At 36.6% G+C, this 16,475-nt stretch overlaps 3 protein-coding genes across 3 annotated transcripts; 2 read left to right on the top strand and 1 right to left on the bottom strand.

Moving 5' to 3' along the window:
* Nucleotides 1–254: 254 nt before the first annotated feature.
* Nucleotides 255–2,806, bottom strand: LOC103515786 (trafficking protein particle complex subunit 12). Its single transcript, XM_008480730.3, has 4 exons — nucleotides 2,461–2,806; nucleotides 1,863–2,057; nucleotides 1,045–1,293; nucleotides 255–484 (listed from the first exon to the last, which is right to left on the bottom strand). The coding sequence occupies exons 1-4, from the start codon at nucleotides 2,603–2,605 to the stop codon at nucleotides 270–272; spliced, it is 804 nt and encodes a 267-aa protein (XP_008478952.1). The 5' UTR covers nucleotides 2,606–2,806; the 3' UTR covers nucleotides 255–269.
* Nucleotides 2,807–6,228: 3,422 nt separating this feature from the next.
* Nucleotides 6,229–8,108, top strand: LOC103515783. Its single transcript, XM_026828386.1, has 2 exons — nucleotides 6,229–7,043; nucleotides 7,133–8,108. The coding sequence occupies exons 1-2, from the start codon at nucleotides 6,263–6,265 to the stop codon at nucleotides 7,537–7,539; spliced, it is 1,188 nt and encodes a 395-aa protein (XP_026684187.1). The 5' UTR covers nucleotides 6,229–6,262; the 3' UTR covers nucleotides 7,540–8,108.
* A 2,933-nt stretch (nucleotides 8,109–11,041) lies between these two features.
* Nucleotides 11,042–15,054, top strand: LOC103515785 (deoxynucleoside kinase-like). The gene is made up of 4 exons (XM_017446819.2): nucleotides 11,042–11,244; nucleotides 12,112–12,230; nucleotides 13,616–13,721; nucleotides 14,433–15,054. Exons 1-4 carry the CDS (start codon nucleotides 11,132–11,134, stop codon nucleotides 14,578–14,580), a joined length of 486 nt encoding a protein of 161 aa, XP_017302308.1. The 5' UTR covers nucleotides 11,042–11,131; the 3' UTR covers nucleotides 14,581–15,054.
* Nucleotides 15,055–16,475: the final 1,421 nt, after the last annotated feature.

Raw genomic sequence — 16,475 nt, 5'->3', positions numbered from 1 at the left:
AATTTGTGACACCAGAAATTTGGTCCATTTTGACTTTTGGTAAGACGTAAATATTGAGATATAAATTCAAGACGTAAATATTGAGACCTGTTCGGAGAGCTCTATCATGCTCCCGCCGTTATGGAAAAGTATGCTTTTTCTATCAACATTTGTTTCACCTCAGGTAAGGTAAGTCTATCACAGTAGCAGGTAATTTATTTATAAATTTGTAACACCAGAAATTTGGTCCATTTTGACTTTTGGTAAGACGTAAATATTGAGATGTAAATTCAAGACGTAAATATTGATACCTGTTCGGAGAGCTCTATCATGCTCCCATCCTCACTGAGGTTGCTCCCGAGGTGGGTGAGAATCTTCTTTATCACTCCCAGGAGAGAGAAGAGACGATCTAGAGCGAGCATTGAGGAGTCCTGGAGGTCGGAGGATTTGATGAATTGAGGGAGCTCAGCAACGAGGAGACGGAATGCGAATGGTACCATGGTGCCTGAGGAAACAATAATTGAAACAAGTGAGAACAGCGTTCTCCATTTTTTTTTTTTTTTTTTTTTCCTTTTTCAAAAAATTTAAACAAGTTAGAACAGCTTTTTCCATTTTTTTTTTTTTTTTTTTTTTCCTTTTTCAAAAGGTTTGATAGAGTGAACTGTAACTACTGAGGTCTTGTCATCCCGAAATCGAAGAGAGAGTAGAATTACAAGATAGGACAACGACAGCCATTTGAAAACAAAAGCGTATTAATTAAGAATAGAGTCCGCCTCGGGCGATAATCCAACCCACGACTTAGCACTTACAAGGTAAAAAAAATAAATGAAGTCAGTTTTCAGCTCCCATGGCGTAGTGGTTACTGTGCTCGCCTTGCACGCGGGAAACCCGGATGCGATTCCCAGCAGAGTAAAAAAAAATGTATCATGAAAATTATTGATTCTGTGGCTGGCTGTTGCAGAGCCCACTCAACCTCACATGGAAAATGAGCAGCCAAGTGTAATATAATTGCACATAGCAACCGGTGCCAGTACAGTAGGTAAACATTGGCTGTATTTAACTCACCTATTCGTCCACCATACAATGTAGGATAATATTGCAGATAGAGATCAGGTGTGTCAAAGTTCCCCCATGGCTTAGACTCCTCGTAAGCCTCAACCAAGAAATTTGCCTTGACCAGAAGTGCAATGCGGGTAAACCAAAGCTGCACTGAGTGTAGGGTGTGTTTATTGGAGTTGGAATAGACACTGAGCATTTTCTCTGTCAATTCAATGGCAGCAAGGTAGCTTTCTGCTTGAATCAGCTCCCTGAGACCTGCAAGAATTTGATTTTATTTTGTGAAAAATGTATTATTACCATTATTTTTATTTTACAGTAATCATTAATTAACAATTCATAGTCATGGTTCATGTTGAAATATTTTTTGGCCTTTCTGAGAAATCTCAGAAAGTTTAGAAACTGTTCATGGGGAAAAAAAAGATTGATTGTCATCAATTACCACGTTTCTGCTTGAATCAGCTCCCTGAGACCTGCAAGAATTTGATTTTATTTTGTGAAAAATGTATTACCACCATTATTTTTATTTTACAGCAAACAATTATTCATAGTTTCTACAGGTTCATGTTGAAATATTTTTTGGCCTTTCTGAGAAATCTCAGAAAGTTTAGAAACTGTTCATGGGGAAAAAAAGATTGATTGTCATCAATTACCACTAAAAACACCTTTTTTTCCATCCTACCTTGGGTCCACATTTTTTTCCTTTCATGTCTTTTTTTTTATTATTATTTTTTTTTAGATCTGACATTAATGGGGTCTAAGGCATAGAAGTAGGTACCTGTTTGTTACCTACCTACCTATGTAGGTATCTATCTATACTGACTCACCTCTATCATCTAGTGTAACATGTTTCATACTCAACAATGGTACTTGATCTTCCTCTTTAACATATTTAGCCAAAGTATCTTCCAATGCACTCTGTTGTAGGAAAATCTTGGGTTTGGTGAGCCGGATTTCTTCTGTGTGGTGACTTGGACTGTTCAACTTGGTAGCGACTTGAATCAGCAGGTTTCTAGTTTGCTCTGAAAATTTTGATAAATTTTATTGGGTACCTATTGTACAAAACCACCATCTGAAGACTCATCTATCTCAATAGCATTTGAACACTTGTATGGAATTCTCAACTTTGAAAGAAGATTTTGACAATGGAAATATTTGAATGGAGATGGGAGCGGACACAACATACTTGGTTGACCAAAATCAATCAACATCACTTCACCACAAAAACCAATGATTCCAATAATGTGGAACAGGTGCCCGTCTGTCTAACATGGAAAGAAAGTACCTAATCACTAATCATATTTTCCTTTTGCAATTTTCATGGTGGTAGTTATGTACCATTTTTCACCATTACCACCTGAAAATTGTGCTAAAGAAACCTAATAACCATACTCCATAATGCTAACACTAGGCACTAGGTCATACCTGACGGAATCCAAGCACAAGACCTCCGGCTAGCTTCATTGTTCATAGAATCAAAGTTGTTGCTTTCACAGGAAATCTGGTCGAAGAAATTGTGTGTTGTAGACTGCTTGAAATATTCACTTAGGATTTCTGACTCATTCATCATTGTTATTTTTGGAAAACTGCTAAAAAGGAAAGCTAGTAAGCCGTTTGAATCTAAAGTATGTATAATTGTTGTACTGTCACAAAAATAAAAATAAAATCAGTTCTAAATTGAGCTGTGAATGAGATTCACTGAAAAAATAATAGAAAGCAAAAACAAAAAAGGAAAGAAAAACTCTTTTATGAGCTTTTTTTAATCCTTATCAATATAATTACTTAGCAACTACTTGGGTACCTACTACTACTTATCTTCATCCTCTTATCAGGATCCTACAGTCCTAGACTTCTAGGTCTAACCTCTTAGATTACTAACGAGAAGCGAGTCGACGATTTTTTAGGGTTTAAAAAAAGACCTATCTTAAAACTCTGCCTATGCAGTGTTGCCAGATTGGTCATATGGGATTACCGTACAATTTTTTCGAAATTGCCGTGTTTTACCGTACGCCATGTTTTACCGAACCAGACGCTAGACGGAGCAGCACACTAAAGAGGAAGGAGCCCCTCAATATCCCTCAGACTGTGGGATTTTTTTTAGTTTGGTTTTCTAAATACCTCAGGCCGTGGGATTTTTTTACTTTCTATTACTAACAGTATAGCGGAGCTATAGGTACTAGTAATGAAAGTATTGCAATCGGTCCAAATTTTCAAAATCGGGAAATGGGTGGAAATATCCGTTTTGGGGTCCCCTGATTCCAAAAAAGTGGTTTTTAGCCCATGGTCTGTACGTAACGTACGTATGTACGTACTACAGGTTTAAATGGGAAAAAGTAAATAGTTGTGAACAAAATATCTCAAGAACGGTTTATCGAAAGCAATCACCCTAGTTAGGGCTGATTGAGAGGCTGACGAAAAAACGCTGACCCCGTCTGTACACAGGACGAGGCGAAGAAAAAGGAGTCCAAAGTTAAAACGCTATAATGTCGCTGTCATAATTTGATTAGCTGAATGAGGTCTCATTAATACTTACCTGGCAACTTTCCTTCAAGAGTTTTGCTGACGGCATCGAACGTATCGTACGCAAGTTGAAAGTTATTCTCCGCCACGTGGAGTAGGCCAGTGTTGATTTGATGTTGGAGCTGAAGTGCGGATATCTGATCTGCGGAGTGAGTTGTGGAGGGAGTGGCGGAGTTGAGGAGTGCTGAGGAGGACGAGAAGTGAACCTTGGTGCTCTGTATGTCACCTGCTTGTAGGAGAACTCGACCTGAGAGGGAACATGGGGGTAAGATTAAATATTTGGACGTGGAAGGAATCCAGATATTTTGGGCGTCCAAGGGGTTTTAGGCCCGTCGTATGTTCGGAGCGTAGTCACCTGAAATACCAAACCTATGGAAATGATAGAGAGTTTTTATCATTTCCATAGGTTTGGTTTTTCAGGCGACTACGCTCCCAACGTACGACGCGCCTTGAACTTCTTATCCTTCTAACGCCATGAGATAGGGTCTTCCATTAACATCCGTAGCATTCGTCTTAATACTGAAAAAATCTGAACACTGACCTGTACAGTTTTCCTTTTATCCTCAAGTTCATATTCTTATCACAAAATATTCCAGTCACTCTCTTCCAGTTCATCCATGCTACAGCCACTATGATGCACAATCCCACAATCCAGGATCAAATTCTCCAATTAAAATTATTCCACGATTTTATCGGGATTAAACCCCACGCTTTCCTGCTTACAACAAATTTTGGAGAAAAAAATTCTTACCTAATGCCGCATGCAGGATTGCTTTCTCCACATCACTCAGAGGTTGCCGTGGCTGCTCCAACAGTTGTGTCAACAGATGACACGCCAGACTGTAATTCTTACAATTCAGAGCACAGTTCACTATGGTGAACGTGTGCGGCTTCGAGAAGAGACGGTTCCATCCGTATTTCCAGGATTTCCTTCCCATATGCAAACTCCTGAAGTGGTAAGTTTGTGTCATTGGTCTTAAGGAGGGTAAATAATATACATGTGTTTCCTTTGGAAATTTGGAATACATTACTGTGTCCTTGCACAAACCCGAGTTCAAATCTTTGTCCTAGGTACGAAAAACAAAGGAAGACAAAAAAGTTCTGATCAAATGATTAAGTGAACGTGTGCGGCTTCGAGAAGAGACGGTTCCATCCGTATTTCCAGGATTTCCTTCCCATATGCAAACTCCTGAAGTGGTAAGTTTTTTGTCATTGGTCTTAAGGAGGGTAAACAATATGCATGTGTTTCCTTTGGAAATTTGGAATACATTACTCTTTACTGTGTCCTTGCACATACCCGAGTTTCTTTGTCCTAGTTACGAAAAACAAAGGAAAACAAAAAAAAGTTCTGATCAAATGATTAAATTGATTATTTCCAGGTCAGGAGAGCTCCAAGAAAAGTACCTACCTCGCCACTGCCATCACCACCCCTGGAGCCTGTTCCGTCGACGTCGAGTGAAAATCCGACTGACATGCCTGCTCCAGTATTAATGGAAGTGGACACATCAAGGAAGGCGTACTTGAGGAAAAGATTTAAAGAGAAGAATGAAACGATAAGATACCAAAGGAGGGAATTATTTAAGAAAAATAAAACAATTGAATTGATGAGTACCAGCATAAGGCGGCTAAAGCAAAGGTATCTTCGTTCCAAACAAGAGATTGTAAAGTTAAAAAGAATAATCCGAGATTTGAAAGAGAGGTTTGGTGTAAATGAAGAATACTGCTCCAGTGAAGAAGTGGAAACGGGCCTTTGATTGACTCAAAATCACTATTTGTTTTTTTTTTTTATTATCTTTTTATGTTATTATTCTTATTTTTTTTTACCGTAGTTGCACCTTTACCGTATCAATTTTATTATTACCTCGTATTTACACAACAAAATTTAATTACCGCACCCCTGGCAACATCACTGTCCCTCTGTCGGAGCAACATCTTTTGCGTCTGAACACTGTAATGAGTGGAGCTACAAAATTATCTTTTTTCGTATGTTCTTTTGCCATCCTACATTCATATTTCATTGTTAACGTATTTCTGTTTTTTTGAATTTTTATATATTTTTTACCTACATGTGACAACCATGGTTGAAAACATGACAAACCTATCGTAAATCGTGACAATCAACTCACGTAAACTGTCCATTCTTAGGCAGTTTAATTTTAACACCAATCAAGTGATCAAATGACCCTTGTTATTCTGTGTGAGTAATACGTGGCGGAATATAAGAAGTAGTGAAATGAGACCTTTCAACGCACCATTTCCCCAGTATCTAAAATCAATAAGACATTTATTGAAACTATTGTAGATAATTCAATATATCGTCAGGAAAAAAGCCACACCAGCCTATAGTCTACGCTAGCAACAGTTTTCTGAACACTGTAACTAAAATTATTTTTTTCGTACGTTTGCCATCTGTCATTCATATGTTATGTCTTTGAAATTTTCCATTTTTACATGTGAAAAGTGAAAGTGAAAACTAGGAAATCGTGAAAATCAACTGATAAGCTGTTAGTTTAGTGATAAGAGTTAACATTGAACGTTTTTGAAACTGTTGTGATACAAACTACATCTTTTACTTCTTTCAACATTTCGTTAAAATGCTAATTTAACGAGCCTTATAAGTTAACTGAACCATCTTGGTAATTATAATAAGTTGACATATCCCTCAGTACCTATTTTGACAAGTGTTGGACATTTCTTGTAATTAGGTATGTGGCGATTCATTTCCCGAGGTGTTCGTGACATAAAGCACACTCCATCTAAACCAGTTGACCCAACTGAAAATGTTCAAAAACCTGCCATTCTAAAGAAAAAGAAATGCTGTCCCCTACTGGACTACAAAACATGGAATGCTTGCAGTTTCCAATGGACCAAGTCTTCGGGTAAGTCGGAACAGTCTACACATCACAATGAAGATAAAATCAATCAGCATCACACACTGTTTGAAGCATTTGGATGGAGTGGAGCTATTGTATTCGGTTGGTACTTAGGACAAGGTCTGCTCAGGAATAGAAATTATTTCTTCAATAAGAATGATTGTGACTCCAGGAAGAAACTTGATTTCAAGTACAAAACTTTGTCAGAGGTTGTAACCAAAGTTGTGTTGGCTCAACCACAGTACAGTTCCGTGTTGCCTATTCAATCACACTCACACTCCACATCACATTATGACCAAGCAGACAGATCACACACACCTTGTGCTACGGTGGAAAGGTATGGTCCAATTACCAAGGAAGATAATTTTAATGAAGCAGCCATGGAATTATTAGATGTCCATACAGAAATGATAGCAGAACTGGAGAATGTACGAGGACTGAAATTACTCAAGAAGAAAAAGTTGACTGATGCTATTTCTCATTTCAAGCAAGCTGTATTCCTGAATCACTCAAGTGCTGCTTTCAACTTAGCCCAGTGTTATGAGAATGGCTGGGGTACAGAACAGGACTTCTCACAAGCTGTATTCTACTATGAGAAAGCAATGGCTCAAGGACATGCCTCTGCTATCTATAACCTGGCTGGGGTACAGAACAGGACTTCTCACAAGCTGTATTCTACTATGAGAAAGCAATGGCTCAAGGACATGCCTCTGCTATCTATAACTTGGGAGTCTATTACTCCAAGGGTCTTGGTGGTCTTGAAGTAGATGCTGGAAAAGCTAATGAACTGTTCCTGACAGCAGCAAAGCTAGGACATGTTCAGGCTGCTCAAGTTACAGGACTTGTCAAGTGTCCTGCTCCATCTCTCGAGGATTTGTCCAAAATGTTTGAGGATCAGAATTCCAAGTCCCCTTATCCTGGTCAAATCATTGAGGCTATTGAATCATACATGAAGTCCAATGACATCACACCTGATGAAGCATACCATAGTGATGAACCTGAGAGTCCACTGTGGGACACTTTTGTGCGAGAAGTGTCCGAGTATAACCACATGTGTGATGACAAGGAGTTTAAACAAGATAATGGAAATACAGTTCCATTTGTATTCTAAGCTCTGACCAGGTATTACAGAATAAAATATGCTGTAGGTATGTGCTAATAACTGATTACTTTGTATTAAAATACTTACTACTTTGGATGCAATAATGAAGAACAGGACTTGGTATAGTTCTGTTGGTATTTTATACAAATAATAATGAAAAAAACTAGATTATCCACTAAAGACATAGATGAGAGTTGTAGAAAAGAAAATGTCATCTTTGGGCACCTGTTTGAAGAACCAAGAGCTATTATTTTGAATAGCTCTAAAAGGTGTGAAGGTGTATGAATTTGATCATTGCCTTTACTTGTGTGAGAAGATAGAAGTAAAGTTATTTTTGAAATGCTGTTGCTTAGCTCATTCAAGAATGATTCATAACCAACAGTCATATTATTTTAACCCTTGGAGATCCATTTGTATGATTGCCATTAAAATAAGTATTAATTTCTGACCTGTACACCTTGAACTCAAATTTACCTGCAAAGATACTCTTCCTTGAGTCTCCAAGTCAGATGTCTGTATAAGTACTTACTGAGTGGGTGTTAGGTATCTCTATTTTCTTGAAATTGTTACAAGACTGATTTTTAGATCCAAGAAAACAGATAGGTAGATTATAAAAATTGGTACAGAGTACCTTGGTTCTTAGATAGGATTCTTTTTATTTTGTAAATTTTATCATCATACCTATTTTAGATTTTGTACTTGGAAGCATATTGTTGAGATTGATGATTTCTTCTGACAAGTCATTTGTCATATTGTAAAATGCTTGCAATATACATATGTGTCTATATTTTAATAAAATTTCAATAAATAAAAATGATTAATAAATGAAAAGATGAAAGATCCTTTTTACCTATCTTTTTATCTTTATTATTATCATTATTATTATTTTTACTGATGGTGTGTGAGTACCTATGTGATAAGTGATATAAGAGTAGGTAGTACCCAAAGCAAGTGCGCCGTAGAAAAGGTTGACTTATCACTATTTTGATCAGTTAGTATTGAGTGTTCATTGTTCATCCAAAAGCTGAAAGAAGGTATATTATTCTTAATGAAATATCAACACTGTCAGTTGAAACTGACATGAGCTGTAGGTAAGTACTTTTGTTATCAATAAGCAAATGTAATTATTCCAAGTTGACAGTGTGAGTTTTAAAATTATTAAAAATAATAAATATATATGTAGCAGGGAAAGAAACCCATGTAAATTTGAATCAAACAAAAGATTTATACCTAAACACTGAAGACTTTTTCTGCATTATGTTCTATGGAAATATTTGAAAATAAATAGCTATGGCTACGTATTTTCTAGGGTTTTCGAAAGTTGGTTTTTGTTGCTTTTGACTGGTTCCTTTCTACTTTAAACTGCAGCTGCTGTCCAGTTTGCACTTAAAATTATTAAAAATAAAAATAATAAATATATGTAGCAGGGAAAGAAACCCGTGTAAATTTTAATCAGAAGATTTATACCTACACTCTACACCCTACACTGAAGACTTTTTCTGCATTATGTTCTATGGAAATATTGGAAAATAAATAGCTATGGCTACGTATTTTCTAGGGGTTTCGAAAGTTGGTTTTTGTTGCTTTTGACTGGTTCCTTTCTGCTTTATACTGCTGTCCACTCTGTCCAGTTTGCATGTGAACGCGCTGATTTTCAAGTCAAATCTAGTGATTTTTTTTCCTCGAATCTAGTGATTTTTTAAAATTTGGAGTGGAGACCCTGTTTCTGACTATTCTGAGTTGAGTGCCAAAAAAAATCCGTTTATCTGGAAAAAATTCCGCGCGGTTCTTTTAGCGCTAGGAACCTTTTGCGCGGGAAGTCGGTGATTTCAAAAAATAAACAAAAGAGATTTCTTTAATCTTTTTCTGAGATCTGAGTGCCAAAAAAAGATCCGTTTATCTGTCTGTCAATTATCATTATCACAAATCGCCTTGATAAAAAGTTCCAGCCCTATCTCTCTGCATGAATTTTGTGTTTTCACTATGTATTTTATCACTGAAGTGTGCTAACAGAGGAGTTACAAGTTGGAGATCTACCCCACTTCATTTTGCACCATCTCAACAGCCAGTAGAAAGTCATTTGTAAGTTCATTGTCCTCTATCCTCTTTAAGTTAACCTCTTAGATTTAGAAATCTGCTTGGTTAATTAAAAAAAGGTACTTGTTCAGAAGTCAAATCAATAGAAAATTGCTACATTAACAGAGGAGTTACAAGTTGGAGATCTACCCCACTTCATTTTGCACCATCTCAACAGCCAGTAGAAAGTCATTTGTAAGTTCATTGTTCTCTATCCTCTTTAAGTTTAACTCTTGGATTTAGAAATCTGCTTGGTTCCTTGGTTAATTAAAAAAAAGGTACTTGTTCAGAAGTCACATCAATAGAAAATTGCTACATAAAGGAGCTGTCACAAATGAGCAGTGACCAGTGTCATTACAGGGTTAGCTTAAACACAAAACGGAGCTTTCTTTTTCATTGTTGTGGCTTTGAATTATTACCAAAAAAAACTCTTAATCCAAGAGTTAAACCAAGTTTCAACTCAGATTGAGCTCCTGGTCTTTGATAAAATCGGTTTAACTAAAATCAAGATTTTCCTCTTTATAGCTACTGTTAATTCAACTGTTTTCCAGTGACCAGTGTCATTACAGGGTTAGCTTAAACACAAAACGGAGCTTTCTTTTTCATTGTTGTGGCTTTGAATTATTACCAAAAAAATTTCTTAATCCAAGAGTTAAACCAAGTTTCAACTCAGATTGAGCTCCTGGTCTTTGATATAATCGGTTTAACTAAAATCAAGATTTTCCTTTTTATAGCTAGGTACCATTAATTCAACTGTTTTCCCCATTTACAGTATCAAGACAAATCAATTCATGTTCAAGACATAATCCCTTGTCAAACAACACCATGAAAACAACGGCCCAGTTCAGAGATGTCCATAGAAGGAAACATTGGCCGGGGAAGTCCAACTCTATTGAAATATTTTGAAAGTTTTCGATGTGGACCTTGTTTTGTAAGTTTTTTTTTTTTTTTTTATGCTATAATACCATAGTGGAAATAAATACTATAACTTTAGCAACAATATCTGAATAAATCCAGACCTTCACCTCTCATAGTCTATTGAAATATTTTGAAAAGTATTATCCGGATGTGGACACTTGGTGTGTGTAAGTTTTTTTTTTTTTTAGTATAAGTACCAGAAGGTATAACTTCTTTAATATCTGGTAATAGCAGACCGTATCACATACTTCACTATATATTAACTTCCTACCAAAAACCAGCAATACCAGTATTGGGAACTTAAGTTAGGGCCCATCCACATTATTAAAAAAAAAATAATAATATAATATATCAAAAATAATAATAATAATATATAAAACATAAAAATAATAAATAAATAGTTGTAACTGACAATAAAGTAACTAAATGTTGTCTTTCTCAGTGAAGTGTACTGAAAACTGATGAAACCTTAATGTCATGAAAACTGATTACAAATGGATGAAGTAAAAGTAAAATTGGTCAATCTGTTTTAACCTCTTAGGAACCAGTAGAAGAGTGGAGAAATGTTAACGGCCACAATCTGTTGCACTTGACATATTCAGACCCAATGCGATGGAATTTCTCATTTCAACATTATGTCCAACTGACACGACTTCAAATGCAGACCAAGGTCACAGACAAAAAAGTGCAACTTTTTGAAAGGTCTCTCCAAAATAATCGGTAGGTACCTACTTGTTATTTATTTTCTCTATGTAGGTAAATTGTTTTGGTATTATAGACCATTTTGAATAGGTGCTGCTGGCTATTTCACTGGCTGTCATCAGTTTAGAAAAAGTCAAGTTCTACTATACGAACAGTTTAATAGAGCACCTATTTATTGAAATAATTTTGTAATTTACAAATTAAGTTAAAAATAAATAATATGATCAAAGTATACAAACGGACCGTACAATTCTCAGCAATAGACCCAACATTGTTGTTAAAGAAAAGAAGAAAGAATGCTTACTTATAGACAATTCAATACCAGCAATACCAGGCGGGGTCAAGAAATTTGCATCATGCAAATGATTGTTTCTGTGACTGGCTGTTGCGGGGCCCACTCAGCCTCGCGAGGAAAATGAGTAGCTATGACATGTAAATGTGCAATTGGGCATAGCAACCGGTGCCAGCATGGTAGGTAAACATTGGACGTTAGGATTATTGTGATATTGGGAAAATCCTACAATGCTGCAGTGAGCACCAAAGTTGTGATATAATAACACAAAGAAATTGCATTTATGTAGGTAAACATTGGACGTTAGGATTATTGTGATATTGGGAAAATCCTACAATGCTGCAGTGAGCACCAAAGTTGTGATATAATAACACTAAGAAATTGCATTTATTTATTTATTTATTATACCTGTTTATGGTTGGACAAATTTTCCCCTCATCAATACAATGTAATCCAAAAGTATGAGGATTGTTATTGTTTGTCCTATTTCTTTCCTTATCTCAAGAGATATTGCAGTCTCAAAAGTTTCCAGGTCAGTTTTTGGTAGGGGTTTAGGTACAGTTACTTTTCATTTGTTTTACCTTTGGTTTCAGGTTTTGTTTTGTAGAGATGGCACGTGCTCAGGGCTTTCTTTCCAAGCAAGAATTCTTGGCCATGTCCGAATGGTATGATTGGGTGGAAAATAACATGGATATAGGACTAGATCTTATTGGTAAGTGACTAGTTAACACACAATTTATATACCTATCTCGAATTTTATACACATTGTAAGGAGTTTGACTCAACACCCAAAATATTTTGGCATTTTTAGGTTTCCTAAGCAGTTTCCGAAAAATTCAGTCAAGGTCCATTTGTGACCCGGTAATTTTTTGAAGGCCTATTATTGTTGAATTATATCGGAATAATACTTGACTTTTCTTTCTTCCGTTTTAAATATCCTGTACATATGTGGGTAGGGTATCGAAACACAGTTGACCGGCCATTGATCGACATCGATCGACGTCCGTCGACTAAGTGTGGAATCAGCTTCGAACTCAATCCAGGCATTTTAGGCATGGATTTCATCCCCATTTTTTTGATCCCAAGACTGTGATTTGGCCCAGTCGTATGTAAAATATTTTCCAAGTAGGTATGTAGTGTGTGTACACTGTACAGTGTAACCAAAACTAGTAATTTCCCCCCCAAAGCAAGACATCGAACCCCGACCCCCAGCTGAAAACGTCCTAGGAAAAGAAATTAGCAGAAAAAAGTGAAAGGGAAGGAGAAAATTATTTTGAGCATGAAAATATTTCCAATATTTTTTTTTTCGCATAATTTTTATTGGGGTTATTCGGGGATTAGGTTCGGGAATTTGATGTAAATTTTCGATAGACGATAATTAATTAGCCATTATGAAATTTAAATAGAACGAAAAAAGAGATTTTTTTTTCCTTCAAGTAAATAAAACGCACAGCGTCAAATTCTTCAATATTACCGTCTATCTACTCGTATTGTGCCGTTTCAAAAATCACAACACATTTTGCAAATTTCATTTTATCAAGAGACCGTCTGGGATACTGCTGGCTAATTCTGGATTCTCACATTTTCAAGGATAACTAAATAAAAACCCCATTAGATTCAAATTTCGACACCGGATGTAGTCAGGGTTTTTTCCACTCCTGGTTTGCCCTCAAAAAAAGAAAAAAATAATCACTGCCTGCACCTCCGAATTATCCATTATAAAAAGCCTACCAAACTCGTCATCAATCGATAGCTGTGAATCAAAGGCTAATAATAGGAATGTAATGAAACTTGGTGTAGTGGTGTACCTTCCTAAAACAAGACATACTTTGCAATGGCACCTGCATTTGGGCTTCATACCAAGAAGAAGTACCCGAGTCCACGAACTTATCAAACGACGACTAAGAAGTTCATTGGAATTCCAGCAAATCGGAATGGTGGCATAAAAATCGACATGAAAATAAGAGGATAAAAAGTAAATATGTGGGCGGATCCTATAAACTTTTCATGTATAACTTTTATGGAATCTGGATCACACTTGAAGGTCACGTGAGAATGTTTCATCTGTGATACGTATTTCATTATTCTTTTCCACAGTATATCTACGAAGCTGTCCCAAGACTGTCCATGAGAGAATGTTGAAGAGGAACCGTCCTGAAGAGAATTGTGTCCCTCTGGATTATCTACAAAGTCTGCATGAGAGGTAAGAGTACTAGCGTGGCAGCCGATAGGTCCTGGTTCAATCTTTGGCGTCCGATATTGATGAAATTTTGCATTAAATATTCTTTGAAACATTTAAAAGAAATTTGCCCATTATATTTTGGGCCTGATTGAATCTTTAGGAGTCCCGTCTGCATGAGAGGTAAGAGTACTAGCGTGGCAGCCGATAGGTCCTGGTTCAATCTTTGGCGTCCGATATTGATGAAATTTTGCATTATATCTTTTAAACATTTAAAAGAAATTTGACCATTATATTTTGGGCCTGATTGAATCTTTAGGAGTCCCGTAGAAGCCCTGTTCGGTAACACATAGGGAAGAGGAACCGTCCTGAAGAGAATTGTGTCCCTCTGGATTATCTACAAAGTCTGCATGAGAGGTAAGAGTACTAGCGTGGCAGCCGAAAGGTCCTGATTCAATCTTTGGCGTCCGATATTGATGAAATTTTGCATTATATCTTTGAAACATTTAAAAGAAATTTGCCCATTATATTTTGGGCCTGATTGAGATTTAAGTTTTTCTCAATTTAGGTACATTAGGTAGAAGCCCTGTTCGGTAACTCATAGAGATCGATATTAATAAATTGGTCCTTCGGGCCGGATGCATCCGCGATATACCTTCTCTACGAGCTACCGAATATGGCCTTTTTATGAGTAAGTTCTACAGTTTACTGAACCATTCATTTTCCGTTTTACAGTTACGAGCACTGGTTGTCTACAAACCCCCCTGCGCCTGTGTTAGTATTGGACGTAAATCAAGACTTGGGCCATGTAGAAAACCTCTATACACTCAATGCGCCCTATATACTGGGTCAATCTCCACCACCCAACTCGGTACTCGTGTGAATTCTCCCTAGGAGATACTATTGGACTGACCTGACCTTTTCGTGAGATTTTTATTATTTCTAAAGATGAGTGTTTCACCGCCGGCGCCGTTTTTATTTCGTGGCATGGGCCGCATAGAATATTTTGGCAAGCCACCGATTAATAATTATGGCTACCCCAAGAGTTACCATGGATGGACAACTGACCATTCCTCGGGAAGCACTGAGGCTAAATAACGCCGAGCGCAAAACTGATTCCAAGAGTCAGGAAAAAAAAAAAAATCACTTGCATTTCGATTTTGTAAATATAAAATTTGCCCTCGTATTTCGATTGTAAATATCAAATTTTCACTCACAGACTGTGTAAGTCTATTGTAGCAGTTGGCAGTATCTCTTAGGCACGCCAAGTTCCAGTAAGCACGCCCGTGTATCTTTACACTAACCAATTCAGCACATGACTGCCAATTGTGACAAAATTTAGTATTTACAATCAAAATTAAAGGAGTATTTTGTTTAATAATATTATTTCTATGTATTTTTAGGCTAGTCTTATTTTTTCGTCTTTTATTATTTTTTTTATTATTATTAGTTCATTTCAAAATAAACATATTTACCATTTTCATTTTTATGTGGGTAGGTGTTGGATTATGAAATTTATAAATTACTATGCATAGGTACCCATAATCAAATAGGTAATTACTAGAATAGAATCTTCCCGTTGATTAAATTAATTTTCAAATTTAAATTTATACAGGGCGAAGAGAGCCTAGAAATCGTCTCCAGGTGTCCAAAGGGTTTTAAACCCACCAATCTTTCCAATATCATGAAATGGGTACCATGTCTATCTAAAAGACACGGGGGGAAAAGGGTTTAAAAGAAAGGAAAAAAACAAAAAAGTCAGTACTTTGATGATCAGGAAAAAAAGATATACCTAGGTATTACGTATGTTTTGAAAATTATTATATGTACACGGGCCGTTTGATAAGTTCGTGGACTCGGATACTTCTTCTTGGTATGAAGTCCAAATTTAGGTGCCACTGCAAAGGTGCAAAGTATGTCTTGTTTAAGGAAAGTACACCAAGTTTCATTACGTTCCTATGATTAGCCTTTGATTCACAGCTATTGATTGATGACAACTTGGGATGGGCAGCAATGGCGTGCATATAGGTTTGGGAGGAGGTGAAGGCTTAGGTTTCTCTGGTGGCCAATCAGGTAATGGTGGGACAGGAATAACTGTGAGTGTAAATGAAGGAATGGGAGGACATAGGCATAAGCAAAGAGTGCAAGGTAGTGGCAGTGTGCAGGCAGGATTCTCAGGAGGTAACTTGCAAAGAGTTTGATAGGCTTTTTATAATGGATAATTCCGAGGTGCGGGCAAATGATTATTTTTCATTTTTTAAGAACAAATCGGGAATCAAAATAAAAACCCCATTAGATTCAAATTTCGACACCGGATGTAGTCAGGGTTTTTTTTCCACTCCTGGTTTGCTGTCCCAAGACTGCCCTCAAAAAAAGAAAAAAATAATCACTGCCTACACCTCAGAATTATCCATTATAAAAAGCCTACCAAACTCGTCATCAATCGATAGCTGTAAATCAAAGGCTAATAATAGGAATGTAGGCCACTTGGTTTGTAAGTTTTTTTTTTTTTTTTTTGTATAAGTACCTAAGTAGGTATACTTACTTTGAAATATCTGAATAGCAGACCCTCTCACCTCTCAGTCCTAGATATTTTATAATCTGTTATTTGGGTAGGTACCTAGGTTTCACATTTCACTAATATACTTCCCTACAACCAGCATCAGTATTGGGAACTTAAGTTAGGGCCCATCCCCTTAAAAAAATAATAATAATAAAAATGTAACTGACAAAATAACTACCTATGTTGTCTTTTCTCAGTGAAGTGTACTGAAAACT

Source organism: Diaphorina citri, unplaced genomic scaffold (assembly GCF_000475195.1).
Source record: "Diaphorina citri unplaced genomic scaffold, Diaci psyllid genome assembly version 1.1 scaffold1417, whole genome shotgun sequence".
Classification (NCBI taxonomy): domain Eukaryota; kingdom Metazoa; phylum Arthropoda; class Insecta; order Hemiptera; family Psyllidae; genus Diaphorina; species Diaphorina citri.
This window is presented reverse-complemented; position numbering and strand designations above follow the sequence as displayed.